Genomic DNA, 19,961 nt, shown 5'->3' with positions numbered 1-19,961 from the left:
GATTGGCTGCTTAGAAATTAAGTGTTAACGAGCAGTTGGACAGGTGTACCTAATAAAGTGGCCGGTGAGTGTAAGTGGTTCGTCAACTTGGTTGTAGGCCTACTAATGTAATTTAATAACATTATTATTATTATAAATAATAATATTACTATTTGCGATTTAATTTGTACTGCACAATAAGAAGATATTTCTGTGAAAGTGGAGACTTTTTTGCCACACAGAAGAGAAATACAAAGAAGCTTATCGGTGATTTCCTGTTACTCAGATTGAAAGCGCCCAATGAGGCAGAAGGTGTTCCTGTAATCTGATGTCTTGAAGCAGAAGGCTGCTCGGCGCTGTGTGAATGAAAACAAAACTACTTTCCAGTGTGAAAAAATGGACAAACACTACTTGCTAGTTAAGTTCAGTCTGCTCATGTTTTTGCAGTTTGCAGTTGCAGACAAGGCAAATTAAAGGTCATTGTAATTTTTTTCTGTTTGGATGACAGTGTGACTAGCAGATGGCATCGGCTGCAGTGTGACCCTGCCAAGTTGGTGACTCACATGCCAGTAATTAAATCAAGCTGACCTCCATTAGGTTAGTAGTTTGTAAACATGGACGGGATGATTATTAGCTTCCATTAATTAAGTAGAAATACAAAAAAAAAAATATTGAGAGAGTGGAAACTAAAAGTCAAGGAGGACATTTGAGGTGTTTGTAAAAGAGGAAGACATGTTTTCTGCTTCTGCATGCTGAATCACACTGCATAAGTTATTTCAATATATGGGTTATTGGCCACTCACAGTATGCCACCCACAGCCTGGTTTCAGTAACTTTAGCAATAATAACCTTTAATCTTGAAACAAATGTACAGTGCTATTGTAGAAATAATTAGATGTCAAAGAGCCTTACACATTTAAGTATGTTACTTTCCACTGACTTAACACTTTGCACATATTTTTCAACTTTTCTAATTCCATTTGGTTTGTGGTTGCAGGTGATGATGTCAGGGAAGCGGAGGAGCACAGATCTTCCCACAGTCTAAAGGAAGAAGACAGCGACTGTCCCAGAGACTCAGGTTGCTTCATCCCATCTGAATGTTCAGACAGCAAGGAGGACGCAGAGCAGCTGACAGACGCTGTGCACTCTTAGTGTCATTACTTTTAGGTAGATACTTTGAAAATTTGAATTCAGTGTTATATTGAATATAATTCGTTATTATCACGATTTCAACAATTATTGCTCAATTTTCTCAAAATGTCACATTAATATATTTTATTACAACAAGACAAAAGCTAGCCTAATGTAAACGTTTTTTCAAAGTGTGATAGGCAGAGCAAACAACCAATATTCTATCTTATCCATGTGTCACTTTATCAAGATAATGTTAAGTTGTAAATGTTGATTTTTGGAGCTTTCTTTATTCTATGTTGTTGAAAAAGTGATGTTTCATTGATTAAATGTCACTTGTATTTATTCCGTGTTTTTTTTCTCTGCATATAAAGCCTTTATTTATCACATCTGCATAATTTTTGGATATTTCTCATCAGATATCAATTTAACATCCAGTGTAATCTTTTTTTTCTTTCTATGAATGAAGGAATGTTGGTGAAGGGATGTTTTTGAAATGTAGTGTCAGAGTGTAAACAATGCTTATTAAAATATTGCCTGTAATGTGTTCTGTACAGAAAAAAATGTGTTATTTTCTGAACGTGTGTATGTGAGAGAGAGAGGAAGAGAGAAAGAGAGAGAGAGAGAGCCTATGTGCATGAACCATAGACTGTAAAAATGAGGTATGAACTGATGTGAAAGTTAGCATTCAACTGTTTTCACACTTTTTTGGAAATAAAATCAAAGAAATACAATCAAATATAATCTTGTGTTGTTTTTTGCAAGTCGGAATTATTTGTTTCATCACCAGTAGCCTACTGTGCCGATTTATATATCAGTGCTTTATGCCTAAACAGCCATGAATTATTGTTATTTTTTATTGAGAAATGTTAGTTAAAAAATGTTTTGAATTGAAAGTTTTCTTCTTTAAGTCTAATTTAATGTATACAATGTTTTTGTATTGTTTTCTTTAATTTTCTTTTTACGATTTTTATTTTTTATTTTAATCAACTTCAACTTGCCCTGGCTCTGCCTGGTTGGCTAAAAACACCGATTAGTCACAAAACTTTCGTGTAATGTAACATTGCATGTCGCAAACATTGATGGGAAGTGTAGTTCAACGCTGGATGTGCGGTATCCGTGGCATCGATTGTGTATGCCGTTAACTACATTACCCAGCATCCACAAGGCGAAACGCAATGTTGACGTGTATTTTGTTGGTACGAGTCCTTACTGAGTCCATATGGTACTAGCTAGTACGTTGTCAAAGCCGGGTTTGGGGAATTTTAACCTGTGGGTGACTTCGCAATTGTGCGACGATGTCCGGAGAAATGTCTATGATTGGTAAGTAGAATGACAGTTTATATTTATTGGTAACGGTTATTATCGGTGACTGGACTGGATGTTAATACATGAGCTAACTGCTTTTGGTCCATCTGTAATACGCATGTTGTCCCTGTGCCACAGGTTCGGTGATCCTGGCCCTGTTCCTAGCGGGCTATCTGGGCCAGCAGTACTTGCCGCCCCCAAAACCGAAAGTGATCGGCCTGGATCTGGGCACCACCTTTTGCTCGGTCGGCGTCTTCCATCCGGGCAGCGGGGAGGTGGAAGTGATCGCAGATGAAGAGGGCAGGAAGAGCATCCCCAGCGCCGTCTCATTCACCACCACTGGGGTGCTGGCTGGACACGAAGCCGTGGACCTGGCCGACAGCAACCCTCAAAACACCGTCTACGATGCCAAGAGGTTCATCGGGAAGATATTCGAGCCGGAGGTCCTGGAGCAGGAGAGTGCTCGGTACCCGTTTAAGGTGGGCCATGATGGGATTGGTCTGACGTTACCTAGTTGCATGCAGTGGTGTTTTTCTTCATGTGCTCCATCATTTACTCATCAGCCATTATTCTTGTAGTTAGGGTAGAAACTATAGGCTTGAGCTACAGTACTCTGTAGTTTGTCTTTCTCAATTAATGTCTTAGTTAGTCTGTAAAATTCAGAAAACGGTAAAAGATGTTTGCCACAGTTTCCTAGAGCCCAAATTGACTTTTTCCAGATAACAATGAAGATCTCCCCATTTGATAAGCTGCAACCACAGAATGTTGAAAAATGATTTATTATCAAAATCGACACATTGGTTAACTCAATTTAGCTCTAGTTGAATTGAACATTTCAACCAAATCACGACAATATCGTCTAACCCCGTGTTCATCGTCTGTGAGCTGCTCTCGGTTTTTGTGATCTCTCCTACCTTACTTACATTGTTTCTTTGCACCTCTTCCAGGTGATAAATAACAATGGAAGTGCAGAGTTTCTGATCTCCACCAACCACACCTTCGTTGTAAGCCCAGAGTTCATAGGCTCCAGGCTGCTGCTGAAGATGAAGAAGATGGCCGAGCGACACCTTGACATGCCCATCCAGAAAGCTGTCATCTCGGTGCCTGCAGAGTTTGACGAGAGACAGAGGAACTACACGATCAGGGCCGCCAACCTCGCTGGTCAGTTCTCTAAAGTATTTTAGTCTGATGTTGGATGTCCCAGTAGGTCATTTGACAAAGCTGCAAATCAGGCTTCTGAAGGTTCTTTCTTTCTTTCCTCCTTTCCCCAAAAGCATTAAATATACAAGCACACACACTGCATTAGTAATATCACTGGCATGTAGTGTACAATCTTTCCTTTGTCTTGCAGGCCTGGAGATCCTGCGTGTAATCAATGAGCCCACAGCAGCAGCCATGGCCTACGGCCTGCACAAGGCGGATGTGTTTAATGTGCTGGTGGTGGACCTTGGGGGGGGGACCCTGGATGTTTCTCTGCTCAACAAACAGGGAGGCATGTTCCTCACCAGAGCCATGGCAGGTAATGTGTTTACCCACTTCCGTACTAGGAGGTGAGATGAGCTCATGGTTGTCTGAAAAAAGGAGCTTCACCTTTGGTTGCACAGTTCATGTCCCAGTTAAGGATGCAATATGTACAGTAATACTGACAGCTAGTGTTTAAAATAGTTACTGCAGTCCAAATTCGAAATACCGTAGAGAGTCATCTTCCCGATCCCTCCTCCCCAGACTCAAAGTTCAAGGGCAAGGAGGTTGCCAGGCTGAGACCACAGCATCCACAACAATGTTGCTAGACGCATGTCTCACATAGCCATGTATTAATCCACATAGTAACGTTAGATATATTGACAGTCCTAAAGGATTGTGCTCATGCAGTGTTCTGTACCCGACTGACAGACACCTTATCTCGACTTGAAATTATGGCAATAACCGCTAAAACATCATGACCTCGTCGTCCTCTCTACGCGACTGACAGACACACTTTCTCAGCTGAAAAGTACGGCCAACAACCGCTAAAAACAGCGCAAACTCACGATTAACTCTACCCCATTTACAACCAGCCTTTCTTGGCTTACAATAATTTACTGTTGTCGGCTATGGCTGCTGAACAGGCTACACGTTGTAAACAGCCTTGGCCCGCTTGACTGGTCCTCCGGTAACAACAGCAGTTAGCACGGTTAGCATGGCTATCATGGCAGCATTAGCCGGAACCAGTCGGGATCACTTTACTGGCTGTCTCTCAATCGTTTTTGCGAGTAACCAACTTGGGTACTCTAGCTATATAATGTGAGTACACAAATGTTGAAATGACATAACATGTCCCGTCCCGTGTAGCTGTGATAAATTAGCCTGAAGCTAATACTTACCTACCTGTTCAGGAGGAAATCAGCCAACTCTGCGTTCTTTTTGGGCTCTAAGCTTCCTAAAAACTTTTGGATTAACAGTAAATATATTACATATTGCACCTTTTTTAAAGACTTAAAATATAATTTTATTCTGTGCTCTCAACAGTTGAACAAAATATGGAAACTTTCACCTGGATTCAGTTAGTAAATCTGTGTGTCTGTGTTTCAAATATCTATTCAGACAATAATCGTCTTCCATTTTAGCATCTTTAATCTGAAACTTTGCAAAGCAACATTTGCCCAAATAAGAGCTGTTAGGGTCGGAGGGAACTGTAACCTAATCTCAAGCGGACTGTGTTTTTCGGCAGGGAACAACAAGCTGGGGGGTCAAGACTTTAGCCAGAGGTTGCTCCAGTACACCATGGAGCGAGCGCAACAGGAGTTTGGCGTCCCACCAACTCATAAAGAGGACATCCACCATCTCCGACAGGCTGTGGAAGCCGCCAAGCTCAACCTCACCCTCCAACCCAGCGTCACCATCAGGGTGCCATTGCACCTTCACACCCATGGCAGCTCCGCGTCACCCGAAGGCTTGGCACCGGTTCCGCTTCTCTTCCAGGCTGTGATCACTCGTGAGCTGTTTGAGGAGATCAACAAGGACCTTTTCCAGAAGATCCTTGCTCCCATTGAGACGGTGTTAGCTGAGGGCCACCTAGCGAAAGAGGACGTGGATGAGATTGTGCTGGTCGGAGGGTCTACCAGGATCCCGAGGATCAGGAGACTGGTCAGGGAGTACTTTGGGAAGGAGCCCAACACATCAGTAGACCCTGACCTGGCTGTGGTCACAGGTGTGGCCATTCAGGCTGGCATCATGGGCGGCTCCTGGCCTTTACAAGTGAGCGCTATAGAAATCCCTAACAGACACTTGCGAAAGACGAACTTCAGCTAATCTTTATCAAGGTTATTTATTAAGATAAAAAGTGATGCCTCAAAGACTGTCTTACCGTTTCATGCTTCTCTAATGTGCAACATTTACAATCTGCTGAAGTTAAAAAAAAAAAAGAAGAAAAGAAATGCCAACAAAAGACACCTGATTGAAGAAATACAAAATGCTCAGGTTTTTCAAGTGATCTCTTGTCTGTGAAAGGCAATTTTTGACTGCGTTTTGAAAACATTCCTCTTTGACAGATAGTGACTGATAACAGCTGGACAAGTGGACTGTTCTGTTTCCATTTTTAAAGTAACAGCTGCTTTTGTTGCACACAAAGCGTCAGCAATAATGACAAGTACTGTGGAAATGTGAATCTTCTGATCCATGACGCTTCATTGATGATGCTTATTAATGGTAGATAATCTTAATGGTGTTCAAATCAGGGAACATTCAAGGACTTACAGACCAGCCTGTGTGCTTGCATGTGCGTGTGTGTGTGTTTTGCAGGGCAAGTCTACAAAAAATAGTGCATTATTTGCACTATTGACGTATTTTTTGAAGATATGTGTTTTTTAACATCTGTGCATCAAAGGATGACACACAGTGGGCTTGGGCCTGTGTAGAAAGCTGCTATATTGTTTGAATTCTAGTTTAGACAGGGACAGAGGCAGACCTTTGTATAAACACGTATTTATAAACAATTAATTTGAAACCAATTTACTGCAATATTGACTACTCATCTCATAAATTCATTTATGATCATTATCACCAGCCCTCCCTTTGAATGAAATACAGACTGCATTATTTAAGAGTTAAGAGCAGTCATGCTCATTGCTGCACTTTGTGGATGCCCACTTGTTGACCAACGTTTTTTTGTGCAATAGTGCTTGCTTTGTTTAAGTGGCAGTGACTTATACACTTATGTAATATTTGTGCTACATATCAGAAGTAAGAACAGCCTGCTTTTGCTACTGTAGGTAGAGAAGGTCAACACTTATACTCCCGCAGAGGGACTAAAATTGTGCCTTTTTGTGTTGGATAGAAAATGTGTTGTTACATTTAGGATGAGATGATTTCCATTTCTGTTCAGATGATCCAATATAACCAATTACCTATCTATATATATATTATTTTTTTTGCCTAGTCATTCATTAGCAGGTGTATTTATTTTATCTAATTTGTTTTTAAATATTCTCATGTTGGAACTGAGATTGATATGAGAGTATAAACTAAAGATGAAGCTTATTTGAGGCTATGTTTGCCTTTGATACTGTACAAATCATTGTAGGAGATGAAAAAATTATGAGACTGATCTATTTTTATATAACATGTACTCTGTCAGTCTAGCCACCTAAAAGTTGACAAAAAAGTTAAATGTTTACAACCTGCATTTAGCCAATTAAAATTATATTTCTCAACAGCTTCACTGGCTTGTTTAAGTATCATACTGTATTTCTGGGCAACATACACTAAGCTCACAATGTTAAGATATTTCTGGTGTTGATCAATGCTGATTATATGGCCCTAATACGCCATACATAAGGCAGTCCGGAGACAAGAAGAGGGAATCCATATAAAACTTAAGCAAAAACAAAATCAATTTTTTTTTTTTTTATGTTTATTTCTGAGGCACAGTAATACAAAGAAAACACAAAAGGCAATCTGTGTATTGACCCTGTGTCACCTGTGGCGTCCCTTCAATTCGCTTAGAGCTTTATTTTCACATTTAGCACCCACTTCATTTACCTTACAGCAGTCAGTTTTACACGTCTGTCAACACTAAAATACCACAGAGGTAACTGCAGTTCAGAGGCTGTGTAGGAAGTGATATGACTTCCATCTTAACCAGGCTATTGTAATTATTATTCATCAGTCACATTGTTCAAATGTAATGCTTAGTTGGCTGGAGCATCTCACACACTGGTTCACCTTTTATATACACTAACACACTCAACATAGCACTGCACACGGGGTAAAAAAAATATACCCAGCCAGAATAAACACAATACACCGTTCACATCTTTTAAAAACAATAAAGTCCAAACACCTTCACATGAACAATTAACAGACAGCACAACTCTTCATCCCCAAACCGTTTTCATGTGTTCTTCTGGTGCTCTGGGAGCACAGCTCACAAATACCAGTCAACATGATCATTATGTACACTGGTCACAAGTAGGGCAGGGGGGGTGGGGGGAATTCAGCATTTATTGAAATAATTATCTTACAAACACCTTGTGAATATTTCACTTGGAGGAAAAGGCAGGATTGTGTAAACGGCGTGTTCATGTTTTTTTTTCTTTCTCTCTTTACATATAAATATTAATGTTAGTACTATTAAGAACAGCTCAATGGAGTGCTGACGGGAGGCTAGAGCATAATGAGCCGTTAGCATTTAGTCTCATGCTGCAATAAAGCATTGTAAAAAGCCTCTTCATAAAAGGAAATTCATCTATGAGAAGAGAAGAATATCATGTACAGTGTTTAAAAACAAGGAACTGCTTTGGAAAATAAGCTTAAAATAATAAAGAATCTGGAAACATTTAAAAAAAGCAGGCCTTTGTAACTCAAAGGGGCGTCTCGGGCTATCAGATGTGAGAGGAGTCCACAGATTTGGCAAAATCCATTAATAAAAAGTGCGTGCAGTCCTGGGTGATAAACAGTATGTCTAAATAGCAAACAAAACTATTTACAGAATGTACACAAAGCAACTGGGTGGTCGTTTTTCTCCATCTGATTCAGCAGTCTGTCGGTTATTCACTAGGACAGAATGGGAGATCAGACATTACAAAGACTAGAACAGGAATAATGTGGTCACAGAGCGTTGTTGTCTACATCTCGCTCCAGCAGATTCACTCTGGCTCAGTCCCACTCATTGGCTAATGCCCTGATTGGTGTAGTAGTCGTAGCCATTGTCCGTGTACAGCTCATCAGCACTGCCGACTCCATTCCCCACCTCTGGAGGGCGCCAAAGGATAAAGGGAAAAAGTCAGTGAACTGTAGGATGATTACTTTCACACATCACACATCAGTTTGCAAGAAAACACAGCTTTGGTCCAAGAGATGACAAAATCAAAGATATTGAGTGAAAAAGTAAAAGAAAAATGAATGAGAAAACAATGGAGAGCCTCAAACAGCTGGCGCTGATGATGGCTTACCTTTGACCCCCAGCACTAGAGGCTGTCTAGACACACTGGGGCGTCTATAAGACCCCCTATACAGGTGTCTCCAGTGGAGGGTGGTAGGGGAGGCTTGGTGCATGAAGGATTGGATGGATGGATGGATGGATGAAGGGGAGAAGGGCATAGTAGGCAGAGAAGTGGCAGGTAACGAAGGATGCAATGGATGCATGGAATAAAAGGAAGAAGTCACTGCTGGTGGAGGAGGTGGTAGCATGGACAGGAGGTGGTGCACATCACACAGGCCGCTACTGGGGAGGACCTTCAACAGGGAGGAGAGGAAGAGTAGGAAGAGGAAGAGGAGGTGCGAGACATTCACAGACACTCAAGACAGATGCATGCTGGGATGCAGAGACATGCTAGCCGCACACCTGAAACTCGAAATGGCTCACCCTTCGTCTTTGAGTTAACAGATGTTTTGTAAATCAAACGTGAAGCACAAAGAGAAGAATCTATTTCTGGAGCCCAAGCCAACCAACAGACAACAACACACAAACATGTACGCTCTTGTCTCAGTGTGACGGTCTTACCAGAGAAGATAAGTTTCTCCTTCATGACGTTGAGGTCTCGGCTCGACCTCCCGACTGCAGCACTCAGCATGATCTGTTCAGGGTTGTAGCTGCGCATACCACTCATCAGATACCTGCGGAGTCACAGGTTAAGGTCAGATAACTTCTTGAGACAATACGGATATCACAGAATACTGCTGCTTCCACTCGCAATATGCAGTTCAGGCTAAGGTTTTGGTCCATAGAGGGATAACATCTACATGTTCGGACGGAGCTATGGAGTTTGTGTGCATATCTAACTCTGTTTTAAGGGAAACATACCTGTTAAATTAATTCTTCTTTGAGCAATCTCATTCCTGGATTGCAGCTTTGGTTTTAGTTTGAATGTAGTTATAAATGCAGTGCAGTGCAATCTAATCCATTAATACATGCTAAATCATAAGCTGAGTGGTCAAATGGTCCAATTAATCAAAAGGGATTTTGTTTTGTATTACTGGCCTAATCTGTTAGTTTTATGAATGGGTGATGTGTCATTCAGTAATGCCAAATAGTTACAACTGAAATGCTCAATAAAATATGTATTGTTTTTAATAGAACTATTAGAATAGTGGTTATACTTTTACCCTGGCCTGCAGTCATTGTATATCTACTGAAAATTCGTTTGAATTTAAAATTAGTCAAATATAATTAAACACAGATCATTTAGTTTTATTCTGTGTTCATTTAATCAACATTTGTTTGTTCCACATCAGCTCACTCCCCAGACCTAGCTTAGTGTGTCAAGGCAGAGGAATTAATTTCCTGTTTGGGAAAACTGCGTCTTTGCTTTAATGAAAATGTCAATTAACTTAACTGAAGAGCATTAGTCCCTTGAAGTGGGACTAATGCACAGAGGCATTTAGAAACAGAAATGCAAACAAGCGATCTCTTAGTTCATCAGCATCAATAAACGCCAATCCGGAGGCACTTCCCCTGATGAATGCATATCCATGTTTTATTTTGGACATTTAGTCTTTTGGCTTAATAAGATGTATAATTCATTAAAATCTCATGGGCGACTTAATGTTGGGGGTATTTTGTGCTGTGTGGGCAGAAAGCATTCATTTTATTTAGCCCACTGGGACAAATACGTGAGCTCCTCTCGGTATGGGAAAGTGGCAGCAGGGTAGTACAATGATTCAGGTGAGACAGAGAGAAGTGAGAGAGAAAAATAATTTAGAAAGACAAGAGTAAGGTGGAGTGAAACATCGGATGAAATTTGATGTCAAAATAAAGAGAGACAAAAAAAAAAGAAACAATGGAAAAAGAGAAGGCAGAAGACTGCATCAATAAAGAACAATGGATAAAGATAGTGAAAGACGGTGAAAGGAGAGAAAACTTTGGGTCAGATGAGGTGCCCCAGTTACCTGATCATGTGATAGCTGAGGCAAGATGCCAGAATGCAGCAGAGGAGGAGAAGAGCATGCACATCGGGCAGAGAAGAGAGGACAAGGAAGAAGCAGAAGGACAAAAAAGGACAAAAGAAGGCGGGAGACAAGAAAGGTCAGTTTAGAAGCCAGCAGAAGCTACTGAAGAGCTCGGCTAAGCAGAGCAAACCTGCACCGGACCGTAAAAAAAGAAAGAAAAGACAACTGCCCTCCATCCCAGAGATGACAGGAGGACAGGCCATCTGTCTCTGGAGTTGTCACAGAAAGAAACAAAACCCCTCCAACAGAACGGAGAAACACTGGAGGAGTGGCAATGCTTTACACATCTCTGCTAATAGAAGACATGCTCATACAAAGTACATCTTCTCCTTAACAACACAGAGGAGCAAGGGGATCGCAAACAGTTCATCATAACTGCTTGTCAAAATGATATAGCACATATGGTACATGTCATTTTGTGTCCTTTCTACCCTTTTCTTTGAAGGTTATTATTGTCAAAATCATTTTAAAAAAGTGATCAAAACACAAGTAAACATCTAAAAAATGTATGAGCCATTAGCTTTTAATGATCATTCCAGACAGAGCGGTGTCTACTGAGTTAAAGGCTGAATCCCATTTCTCTGTCTTACCCCTTCCCCAACCCCTGTCACATTGATTTGGAGATGTAAGTGAAGGGTGCTTGTTAAATCGGCAATAATTGGTGGTATGTACTCCGCATGTGTGAAAGAGACACGCACAAAAAACAGAAGAAGATCAGTGTTTATACACCAGCGGACAAGATTGAGAAACATTAAGCCTTGCGTAAGAACTCACTATAATACTTTGCTACAGTTATGTTATCATCCAGTGGCTGTACTTACTTCTGGAAGATAAATATTCCTATGACTACCGCAAAGGAGATGAGGTCCACAGACACCCACATCAGGCAGTATTCATCTGGTCTCTGGAAACACACAAGCACAAGTTCATGGCAGGAATCCGCCACTGGGTGGCAGTATACGTCAACAGTACAATCTTTTTAGCTTCTATTTATGTCACACTATTTTTCTTTTTGTCATGTGTTTTCAATAATAATAACACAAATTTAAAAATAAAAAAATACAGGCTCTTGCGTAGGCAGCTTCTACCTGAAACTCTGTGGTTTAAAGTTTAGTTTCCATATCTGCTTTATTTTACTGTTTTATATTTGCTTATAGGAGTCGTGTTACGTTACTGCCGATGAAGACCCAACATTTTTCTGATTTGGCTACTTCGTGATAAAAGTTTTCAAATAAAAACATGTTTATTGAGAAGAATTTTTAGGAAAAGTAACTGTTTTACAGCTGTTCCTTCTAATTAGCAACAGCAGACCTTGTGACGTGAGAACGGGAATGTCTGTAGTGATATCTTATATAAATTTGTGAATTTGTGCAAGTTCGAGGGATTGTGCAGGCAGCACCAGAACAAAAACACTTCACCGAAAGTATGACAAATACACGATTCACTCTCTGTGGTTTCCGTGACATGAGAAATACTTATAATGAGTACGTAGTACAGTTGAGTAGGCGGTCCTTTATGTGGCCTAGGACACATTACCGTCCACACTGCGAACTGTGTGGACATACAGTATGTGGTCTGATTGACTACATCTCAACGTGTCCTCAATGCATCCTAGGTGCATTCACACCTGTTCTTAGAGCTAGGGCTGGGCCATATATCAATATTATATATCAATATCATGATACGAGAATAGATATCGTCTTAGATTTTGATCCCGTAATATTGTAATATGACATAAGTGTTGTCTTTTCTTGGTTTTAAAAGCTGTATTACAATAAAGTGATATACTTTTTTGCTTTTCTATTATTTGACTTTTCCACACTTAGACATTATGTCCACATTATAGATGATTATTTATTTAAGATCTAAGAGTGTATACATTTTGTTAAAGCACCAATTGTCAACCCTAGAATAACGCTGCAATATCAATAGAGGTTTTTGGTCAAGAATATTATGATTTGTGATTTTCTCCCTATCGCCCAGCCCTACTTAGAGCTGTCCACCTTGAATCGGATCACTCAAGGCGATGTTAATACCTGGTAAGAACGGGGCCTTAGATTCATAGTTGACACTAACAGACAGAACTGCAAATGCCACGGCAGCTTAAGCTCCCTGAACCACAGCAGGGTGCCAGGGTCATGTCCACATGTTGTCATGCACAGTCCCCGTGTGGTGCTCCAGACGGGGAGACCATGCAGGCACGCTGCCCAGGCAAGGTGGGTAAAATGAATCCACAGAGGCACAGTGTGGGAGCTACCCGTGTTGAGAGGTTTCAGGAGACGATGAACTAGAAAAGCATGAGTCATGCACTACAGAACACACTACAGTGATGATGCTCATCTTTCTAATGCGATGGGACCTAGGATGAGTGCTGGTATAATTAAAAGAAATAGCATGCTCAGTGCAGGAAACAGATGTTATGAGTTCAGTTTAAAGCTAGGCTTTCATGTCTAATCAACTGTTAAACTATATTTTAGTCATGCAGAGGCTATGCAGCTGAAGGAGGCAGGTTGTCATCTAATACCATCTACACGGATTCCACCTATAGCTGGTTTATGAAAGTAATTACATTTGTTTTTAAAAACCTGTTACCAAGCAGATCTTTTCCAGACTGGGGGGTAGAATGGGCACATAGAGAGACTATGGCTGAACAGAAAAGGGAACAAAGAAAGCCACACAGAAACTCAAACTTTATCAACAAACAGAGAGCAAGAACAAAATAAAAAGATATTTTGCAAACAACAGTGCTTGATTGCAAAGTGATACCTCAGAAGTTCCATGCAAAGAAGAAGAACAAGCTAACAGTATGCCGTGGGGGGCCTTACCATGAGCCAGATGGGATAAGGCACCTTTTTCAGGATATGCGAGGCCTCCGAGGAGACTGAAGACACCCCACTGCACCACAGCACCGAGTACAGCCAGGGCTCATTGATGGTGTAAAGGGTGAGGTTGATGTTGCTCTGGGAGAAGTTTCTGACAGTGGACACATTCAGGCACGTCCATAAATCTATGCGTTAAGGTGTCAACCTGACAACGGTATCCGGTTTGCGCGCGTGTGTGTATGTGTGTGCCTACCTAATTTCCTGAGGGCTGGCCTGGTTGTATCTGAGCAGCAGCCTGCTGATGCCGTACTGATGGAGAAATTGAGGACTCCGTTTCTCCACTGAGGTCTGGATCAGACCGGGTGCCAGCTGTCTTACCTGAGCTCTGTGTTCATCTGGAGTCCACATCACCTACACACAGCACAACGCACAGGATTACAGTTACACATGTCTCAGTGAAACTTTGTGTTAGCAACATGAATGATGTGACAGGGTCTGAATGCACGTGCATAGAACTAGGGAACACAGCATATCGAGTGCATTTGTAATATTATTAGATGAATTCAAAATTGAACCAATCAATATTTGCATGATATAGTGTATGTTCAAAAGAGATAAACAGGCATCATGCTGTGGAGAATACAAGACACAATGTGGATTTTTTATATCTAAGCATTAGGTTCCTATATATTTACCAGACTCTGAGGAACCCCAGATTGCTGCACAGCCTGCAGTGTATCATTGACCCAGCTGTGGTAGCGGGGGTGCTCTGGAGGAGGCCTCCTCAGCCGGAAAACCATTGTGCTATTATGATAGAAAGCCATCTTTAGAAGCTGCTCCAGGCTGCACACAGTCTGGTTGGCAATTAGATCCTTCTCACGTGGGGACAGGTTGTTAACTGTCCAGAAAGGGTCCTCCTGAAACACAGAGACGGAACATGAGGATGAAGATCACATATGTGTTTGACAGGGAGTAATGTCACTGCTATTTCAGTTTAAAATGCAATGATGACATGGTAATAACATCTCTATTTATATTTTTCCATATATAGGTTTCCAAAAAAAAGCAAATACAGTATATATGCATTCATAATCCTAATACCGTAGTTAAACATCCATCCATTTTATGTACTGTAGAGTGGTTGGACAATGCCTACAGGAAATAAAAATAGTAGGATTTTCCCCCCTCATTTCCTTCATATCCTTTCTTGTTTCACTGCTCCATTGCAAAGCTCCTTGTCAAAGCCACAGGAGAAGGAGATCATCATTGTGATGCGCTTCTCTTTCCTGACTAAAAGACAGCTTTGTCATTTTAATAGAAATTTTATCACAAAAATATTGACAGATTAGGGCATATAGAAATCAGACTATGACAGTGAATCGTCATAATTACGCAAGTAAGTAGTAAGTTTTTTTTTGGAATGCAATCTCCAGCCACAATGAACTACAGTTTTGTTTACAGATTAGAGGAAACACTCGCCATAGCAGTTTTTGAGTGAGTAGATATGTTTGTAGAAAACAAATACGTGATTGCAGGGTACTGTAGAAGGTTAAAAGTAGAACACCGTAAAGTAGCACAGTGCAAGGAAAGCAATGTATATACTGTACATCACTGCATCGAGCCCCACATTCTCTCCTTTAGTAACAGAATGTAAACAATTGCATTTACACATATGCAAGTAATGGCTAAACAATGATACAACAATGGATCAGGTCATTTCTTGAAGATGTTGCAATGTCAGATGCAGGCAAGAGTTATTGGGTACCAGCACAGGCAGCATTTCTACACCATTCTCCCGGACATTGTTTGTCAGTATCCTTTCCTCTTGTTTGGCCCACTAGTACTTCAAGCAGGTTGAAACAAACAATTATTTCAGAGCACTAGCGGACCCTGACCCCCTTTGCAAACAAGAGAGGATCTCTAAATGGATTTCAGCATTTAGATTAACCCAAAATGGACCAGAATACTCAAGACTCAATGGGCTAATGGCCTTTATCACACATCACTGCACCCCATCACACTGTCAAACAAAGCTGAAATGGCTTCATTAGCAAACAGCTACCTTGAGGAACCACTGTCCTGCGTTGAGTTGTTGCAGATCTGTCCAGTTGAAGAATGAGGCGTCTTCCATTTGTCTGTCTGGGAAGACCTTCTCCACATCAGTGGTCCTCCGCAGGGTTCGGTCGTGCATCAGAAAAGGCACTCCATCCACGCTAATGATAAGAAAGGGGAGCAGAGTTATAAGATGCAAGTCAAGTAGTTTATATTATTCAGCATTATACAGTGGTAACAGAGAACACGTAATGCTGATGGGCCAGAGGGTGGTGGAACGAGTGCTAATATGTGTGTTCATGGTTGGGCAGCAGAGACTGCTAGTAATAAATGTAAATAAGACTTTACAGTAATAATAAAGACAAGGATTGAGTGATTTTATTTTAAATGAGCACAAGTAAAGTAGAACTGACGACAGCTGTTATATATTTAAACGGTTATTTTAACTTTTGAGGGTCTTTTACATGCTGTCTCAGCTAGTGGTTAGCTGAATTAGCGGTTAGTTAAACTAACGTTAGTTTTCCGGTGGAGGCAAACAGACTTTCTTTAACTGTCTATGGGAACAGATTGTGCAGTGTCGTAAATCCGCGTACATCATGATATCATCTGCGTATGCGCAAACATATTGCACTTGCGCAGCACGGATTGTGCAGGCAAGACGGATCGTGTACCGACAGATACTATGCAACGCTTAATAAAAGAAAAACAGAAAAGAAACTGCTGCTGCTCAATATTTGAATAGCAAATTACTTCTCTTTTTGTTATGCAGAAAAAATAAGCCAACAAGACAAACAACAAGAAAATCCTCACTAAATATTTGGTTATTCAAATTTGTCGCTGAAATAAAAAAAAAAGAATTCTGTGTGGATATGATTGTTTGCCTGTGAGTGTGTAAACTGATCTTTCCGAAAACACATTTATCTGGCATAAAAGTACTATTTATACAAAGTTCATCAATAAAAATCTTGAAATGATGAATTGAAAAAAGTAGTGCATAAATAAAACAATGTTGGTATATAGTATGTGTGATCTGCAGCAGGAGTGGAGTCACTGTCGCTCTGGCTGTCATCAAGTCTAATTACTCAGCACAGCCAGGAGCTCACCTGTCAGCGGCCTGCAACACACACACACACACACACACCCACCCACCCCCCCACACACACACACACACCTAACTATGTCTGTTTAGTTTCCTTGTTGTCTTTCCCTTTTATGTAGATATACTTGATCAGTTAACTGGAGTTTGCACACTCCATAGAGAGTCTTTTCAGCGACCAGAGCTCCTCTAGTAAGATCCTGCACATTCTGCATACATTTCTGGGTTGTTTTAGCCCACATATTGAATGAACGTGTAGGGTTATATACACACACAGTTGCTTGTACAGGACGAGTCTAAGGCTATTAAGTTGCAAGAGTAATTGACTATGACCGTAAACACACTACAAAACACAGCCCCGAACTACCAACACACCCTGCACCAGCAAAGCCACAATCCCCCACCTCTACACAATCACTCATCCTCCATCACTGCACATGAATGAGTAGACATGTACACCTAATATAGCATTGGCATACAGTACCCACCCCCCACACCATCTCTTCTTCCTCCAAGTGTGTCTCTCTGAATGGAGCCTGTCACCTCCCATTATGTTTGTGCTGTCATGCTTCTATATAATGCCTGCTGAAAGGAATATTATTGCTTTGCCGATTACTCTTTGATGACAATAATTTGTTTAAACTACGCAAATGTTACAATGCTATTTTTTGTCTCATATTTAGAGTAGACAGTTAACCAAAGCAACACATCATGTTTTGATTGGTAAGGCAATATGTAGCCCACTGTGAGCTTGTTTCTAAAAGGGGTATTAAGATGTTCTTGGTAAACCAATGTTTTCATAATCTTCGAAAGGAAACCAAACAGTGAGGCAGATGGTACCCCTTTCGTTGACATGTCATGTCATTTGCTGTATTTATCGTGTGTACCTGATAGCCACGTCAGCCTCAAACCCAGTGACATTCATCTGCAGAGCTCGCTGGAAGGACCACAGTGTGTTCTCTGGAGCAAGCTGGAGAGACACAGACAGAGACACAGACAGACAGAGACAGAGACACAGACAGAGACACAGAGACAGACAGAGACACAGAGACAGAGACAGAGACACAGACAGACAGAGACAGAGACACAGACAGACAGAGACAGAGACACAGACAGACAGAGACAGAGACACAGACAGAGACACAGAGACAGACAGAGACACAGAGACAGACACAGAGACAAAGAGACAGACACAGAGACACAGAGACAGACACACACACACACGGTTTATCGCAGATGTATGTGAAAAAAGACTCTTTCCTCTGAACACAAAGGATTGTTGTGAGATGAAATAGAGCAGTGCTGTGCTCTTCAAGTCAAGGTTATGACCAAGAACACATCAATAGGTTAATCATCACTTACTAGATAAGCATCTTCCTATAATATCCTGTTAGTCAAGCTAATGACAGGGAAACACACAGGATAGGAATGATGCTGTAATCCATACGAGTCCTTCTGGGAAACAGAGTCCAGTCATGTGACCAAGTTTCTCATAGCATTTCAGAGCCACACCCAGTTTTAGATTCCACTGTAAGGATCAATCGCTTTACACAAATACCACAAAAAAGAAGGTGTGTTCTAAATCGTGTGAGTAACTGATTAACCAGGAATCCACCTTTCTTATCAAAGTTTGCATAAAAAGCCAAATACTCAATACTGAGCTAGACATTGTGCCAAGTACGTTAAACAATAATCCAAGCATCAAAATCAATATATAAAAAGCATGTGCTATGATGTGCATAAATCAGATTCTAATGTGGCCTTCTGGCGCATACTTAACAGGCTCCAACAGGCCTTTTAACACTGTAGTAAATTGGATCTGTGAGTAAGAGAAACAGATAACAGCTAAGGAGACAGTAGTGAATTTGATCATAAGCAATCTATAGTCGATGTTCGTTCACAACATGCTGCCAGGGCTTTTCTTTGCCAGGCAGAACTATACAAAATATCACAGAAAATATATCCCCGCCACACAGCCGGCAGTGAGATCTCCAGGCTCCCACTGGGTTATGTTTGTGGACTGACTATTTTCAGTTGCACGACCACAAGGTCATTATATACTAGAATAGCCATGGGAAATGCAGGAGAAGAAAATTTATAAAAAACAAGGGGAACAAACATCTATAAGGCAGTTTTTCCTCTGCCTTCATCAAATGACATTAAAATGGTCATTGACACTCTGGATTTAAGGCTTCATATTATGAGTGGCTTAGTGTCTGTGTCCTCATATTGAGCTTCTGGGTTTTGCCCTCTGTGAAGCCAATTTAATGTAGCTAAAAGTGTGGGGCAGTGTGAAAGCTTACGTAATACAATTTTTATAAAGTGGCCTGTTTCATTACACCACATTCTGATTGGATGGTAGAGATCAGCTGACTCACCATGGGGGCTCCCTGGTGGCCAATGACATCAGGACGTTGTTTGAGGGTGGTGGGGTCCATGATGCAGGGGGAAGTGATATACAGCGGCACCACGTACAGTCCCAGTAACGCACTGAGATAAAGCAGCACGACCACTACCTGAAACACTGGGAGCAGACAGACAATAAGACAGTCACAGCTGTTGTAAATACAGAGGTAAAGGAAATAGTTTGAAAGTTTGGGAAATACGCTAATTCAGTTTCTTGGTTAGACTAAGATGAGAAGATTGGCAAAACATTTATGTCTGTATGGTAAAATGACACAGCCAGCAGCTGGTTAGCTTAGTTTAACATAATAACTGGAAGCGAAGGTAACAGCCTAGCTGTCCAGAATCAGCTGACCAGGTCCTCTAAAGCTCACTAATTAACCTTTATATTAGGTTGATCTGTCCAAAAGACTTGTAAAAATGACAAAAATATGCAAACAAATTATTGCTTTCCATATCTCTATTGAATTTACATACATATTAAAACATGACTTATTTTTGGCAAATAATTGCCATGGTGAAATCACATACACAATAAAGTCATAATCAGCTTCACTTGGGTGACCATTGACTAATGCAGTTCATATGCCAAGCTAGTTTGTCTGTTTTACGAATCATCCTAGGCATGGACAGAAATTGACTTGTAAAACCAAAGAGAAAATGTTATATTTTCATTTGAACCAAAAAGAAAATATTTGTGCAATCTAGGAGTCTTAGTTTTCAAAGAATGTGAGTATTCAGTA

At 40.8% G+C, this 19,961-nt stretch overlaps 3 protein-coding genes across 11 annotated transcripts in view; 2 read left to right on the top strand and 1 right to left on the bottom strand.

Annotated features, from left to right (window-relative positions):
• Positions 1 to 1,414, top strand: part of samsn1a (SAM domain, SH3 domain and nuclear localisation signals 1a) — a 17,942-nt gene extending 16,528 nt beyond the window's left edge. For all 3 annotated transcript variants that reach the window (XM_034867384.1, XM_034867385.1, XM_034867386.1), the window contains one exon: positions 977 to 1,414. In XM_034867384.1, coding sequence (XP_034723275.1) covers positions 977 to 1,131 — 155 coding nt within the window. In that variant the 3' untranslated portion in view covers positions 1,132 to 1,414. The remainder of the gene's footprint in view (positions 1 to 976) is intronic.
• An 841-nt stretch (positions 1,415 to 2,255) lies between these two features.
• On the top strand, positions 2,256 to 5,809 carry hspa13 (heat shock protein 70 family, member 13). The gene is made up of 5 exons (XM_034866965.1): positions 2,256 to 2,433; positions 2,557 to 2,897; positions 3,366 to 3,579; positions 3,770 to 3,937; positions 5,129 to 5,809. The coding sequence occupies exons 1-5, from the start codon at positions 2,409 to 2,411 to the stop codon at positions 5,707 to 5,709; spliced, it is 1,329 nt and encodes a 442-aa protein (XP_034722856.1). The 5' UTR covers positions 2,256 to 2,408; the 3' UTR covers positions 5,710 to 5,809.
• Positions 5,810 to 7,575: 1,766 nt separating this feature from the next.
• gdpd5b (glycerophosphodiester phosphodiesterase domain containing 5b) overlaps positions 7,576 to 19,961 on the bottom strand; it is a 42,926-nt gene continuing 30,540 nt past the window's right edge. Inside the window, exons 8-18 of one of the 7 annotated variants that reach the window (XR_004655979.1) lie at positions 19,194 to 19,339; positions 17,703 to 17,785; positions 15,730 to 15,880; positions 14,363 to 14,584; positions 13,921 to 14,078; positions 13,671 to 13,818; positions 11,667 to 11,749; positions 10,786 to 10,800; positions 9,401 to 9,513; positions 8,850 to 9,132; positions 7,576 to 8,649 (exon numbers count right to left, since the gene is read on the bottom strand). Coding sequence is in view for 3 of the 7 variants with exons in the window: in XM_034866961.1 (XP_034722852.1) it covers positions 8,564 to 8,649; positions 9,401 to 9,513; positions 10,786 to 10,800; positions 11,667 to 11,749; positions 13,671 to 13,818; positions 13,921 to 14,078; positions 14,363 to 14,584; positions 15,730 to 15,880; positions 17,703 to 17,785; positions 19,194 to 19,339 (1,205 nt within the window). In the remaining 4 variants the exon portion in view is untranslated. Of the gene's footprint in view, positions 8,650 to 8,849; positions 9,133 to 9,400; positions 9,514 to 10,785; positions 10,801 to 11,666; positions 11,750 to 13,437; positions 13,492 to 13,670; positions 13,819 to 13,920; positions 14,079 to 14,362; positions 14,585 to 15,729; positions 15,881 to 17,702; positions 17,786 to 19,193; positions 19,340 to 19,961 lie in introns of those variants that run through there. The other 6 variants (XR_004655980.1, XM_034866961.1, XM_034866962.1 and 3 more) reach the window with 6 other exon arrangements.

Source organism: Etheostoma cragini, chromosome 3 (assembly GCF_013103735.1).
Source record: "Etheostoma cragini isolate CJK2018 chromosome 3, CSU_Ecrag_1.0, whole genome shotgun sequence".
Classification (NCBI taxonomy): Eukaryota; Metazoa; Chordata; class Actinopteri; order Perciformes; family Percidae; genus Etheostoma; species Etheostoma cragini.
The sequence above is the reverse complement of the archived record's forward strand: the minus strand, read 5'-3'. Positions and strand labels throughout refer to the sequence as shown.

What these genes read in the sequence shown, in the direction of transcription:
- hspa13 (XM_034866965.1), top strand. Translation starts at nt 2,409, where the DNA reads ATGTCCGGAGAAATGTCTATGATTG. An exon ending in CAGGGCCGCCAACCTCGCTG is followed by an intron (nt 3,580 to 3,769) that starts GTCAGTTCTCTA and finishes TTTGTCTTGCAG; the next exon opens with GCCTGGAGATCCTGCGTGTA. An exon ending in CCTCACCAGAGCCATGGCAG is followed by an intron (nt 3,938 to 5,128) that starts GTAATGTGTTTA and finishes GTTTTTCGGCAG; the next exon opens with GGAACAACAAGCTGGGGGGT.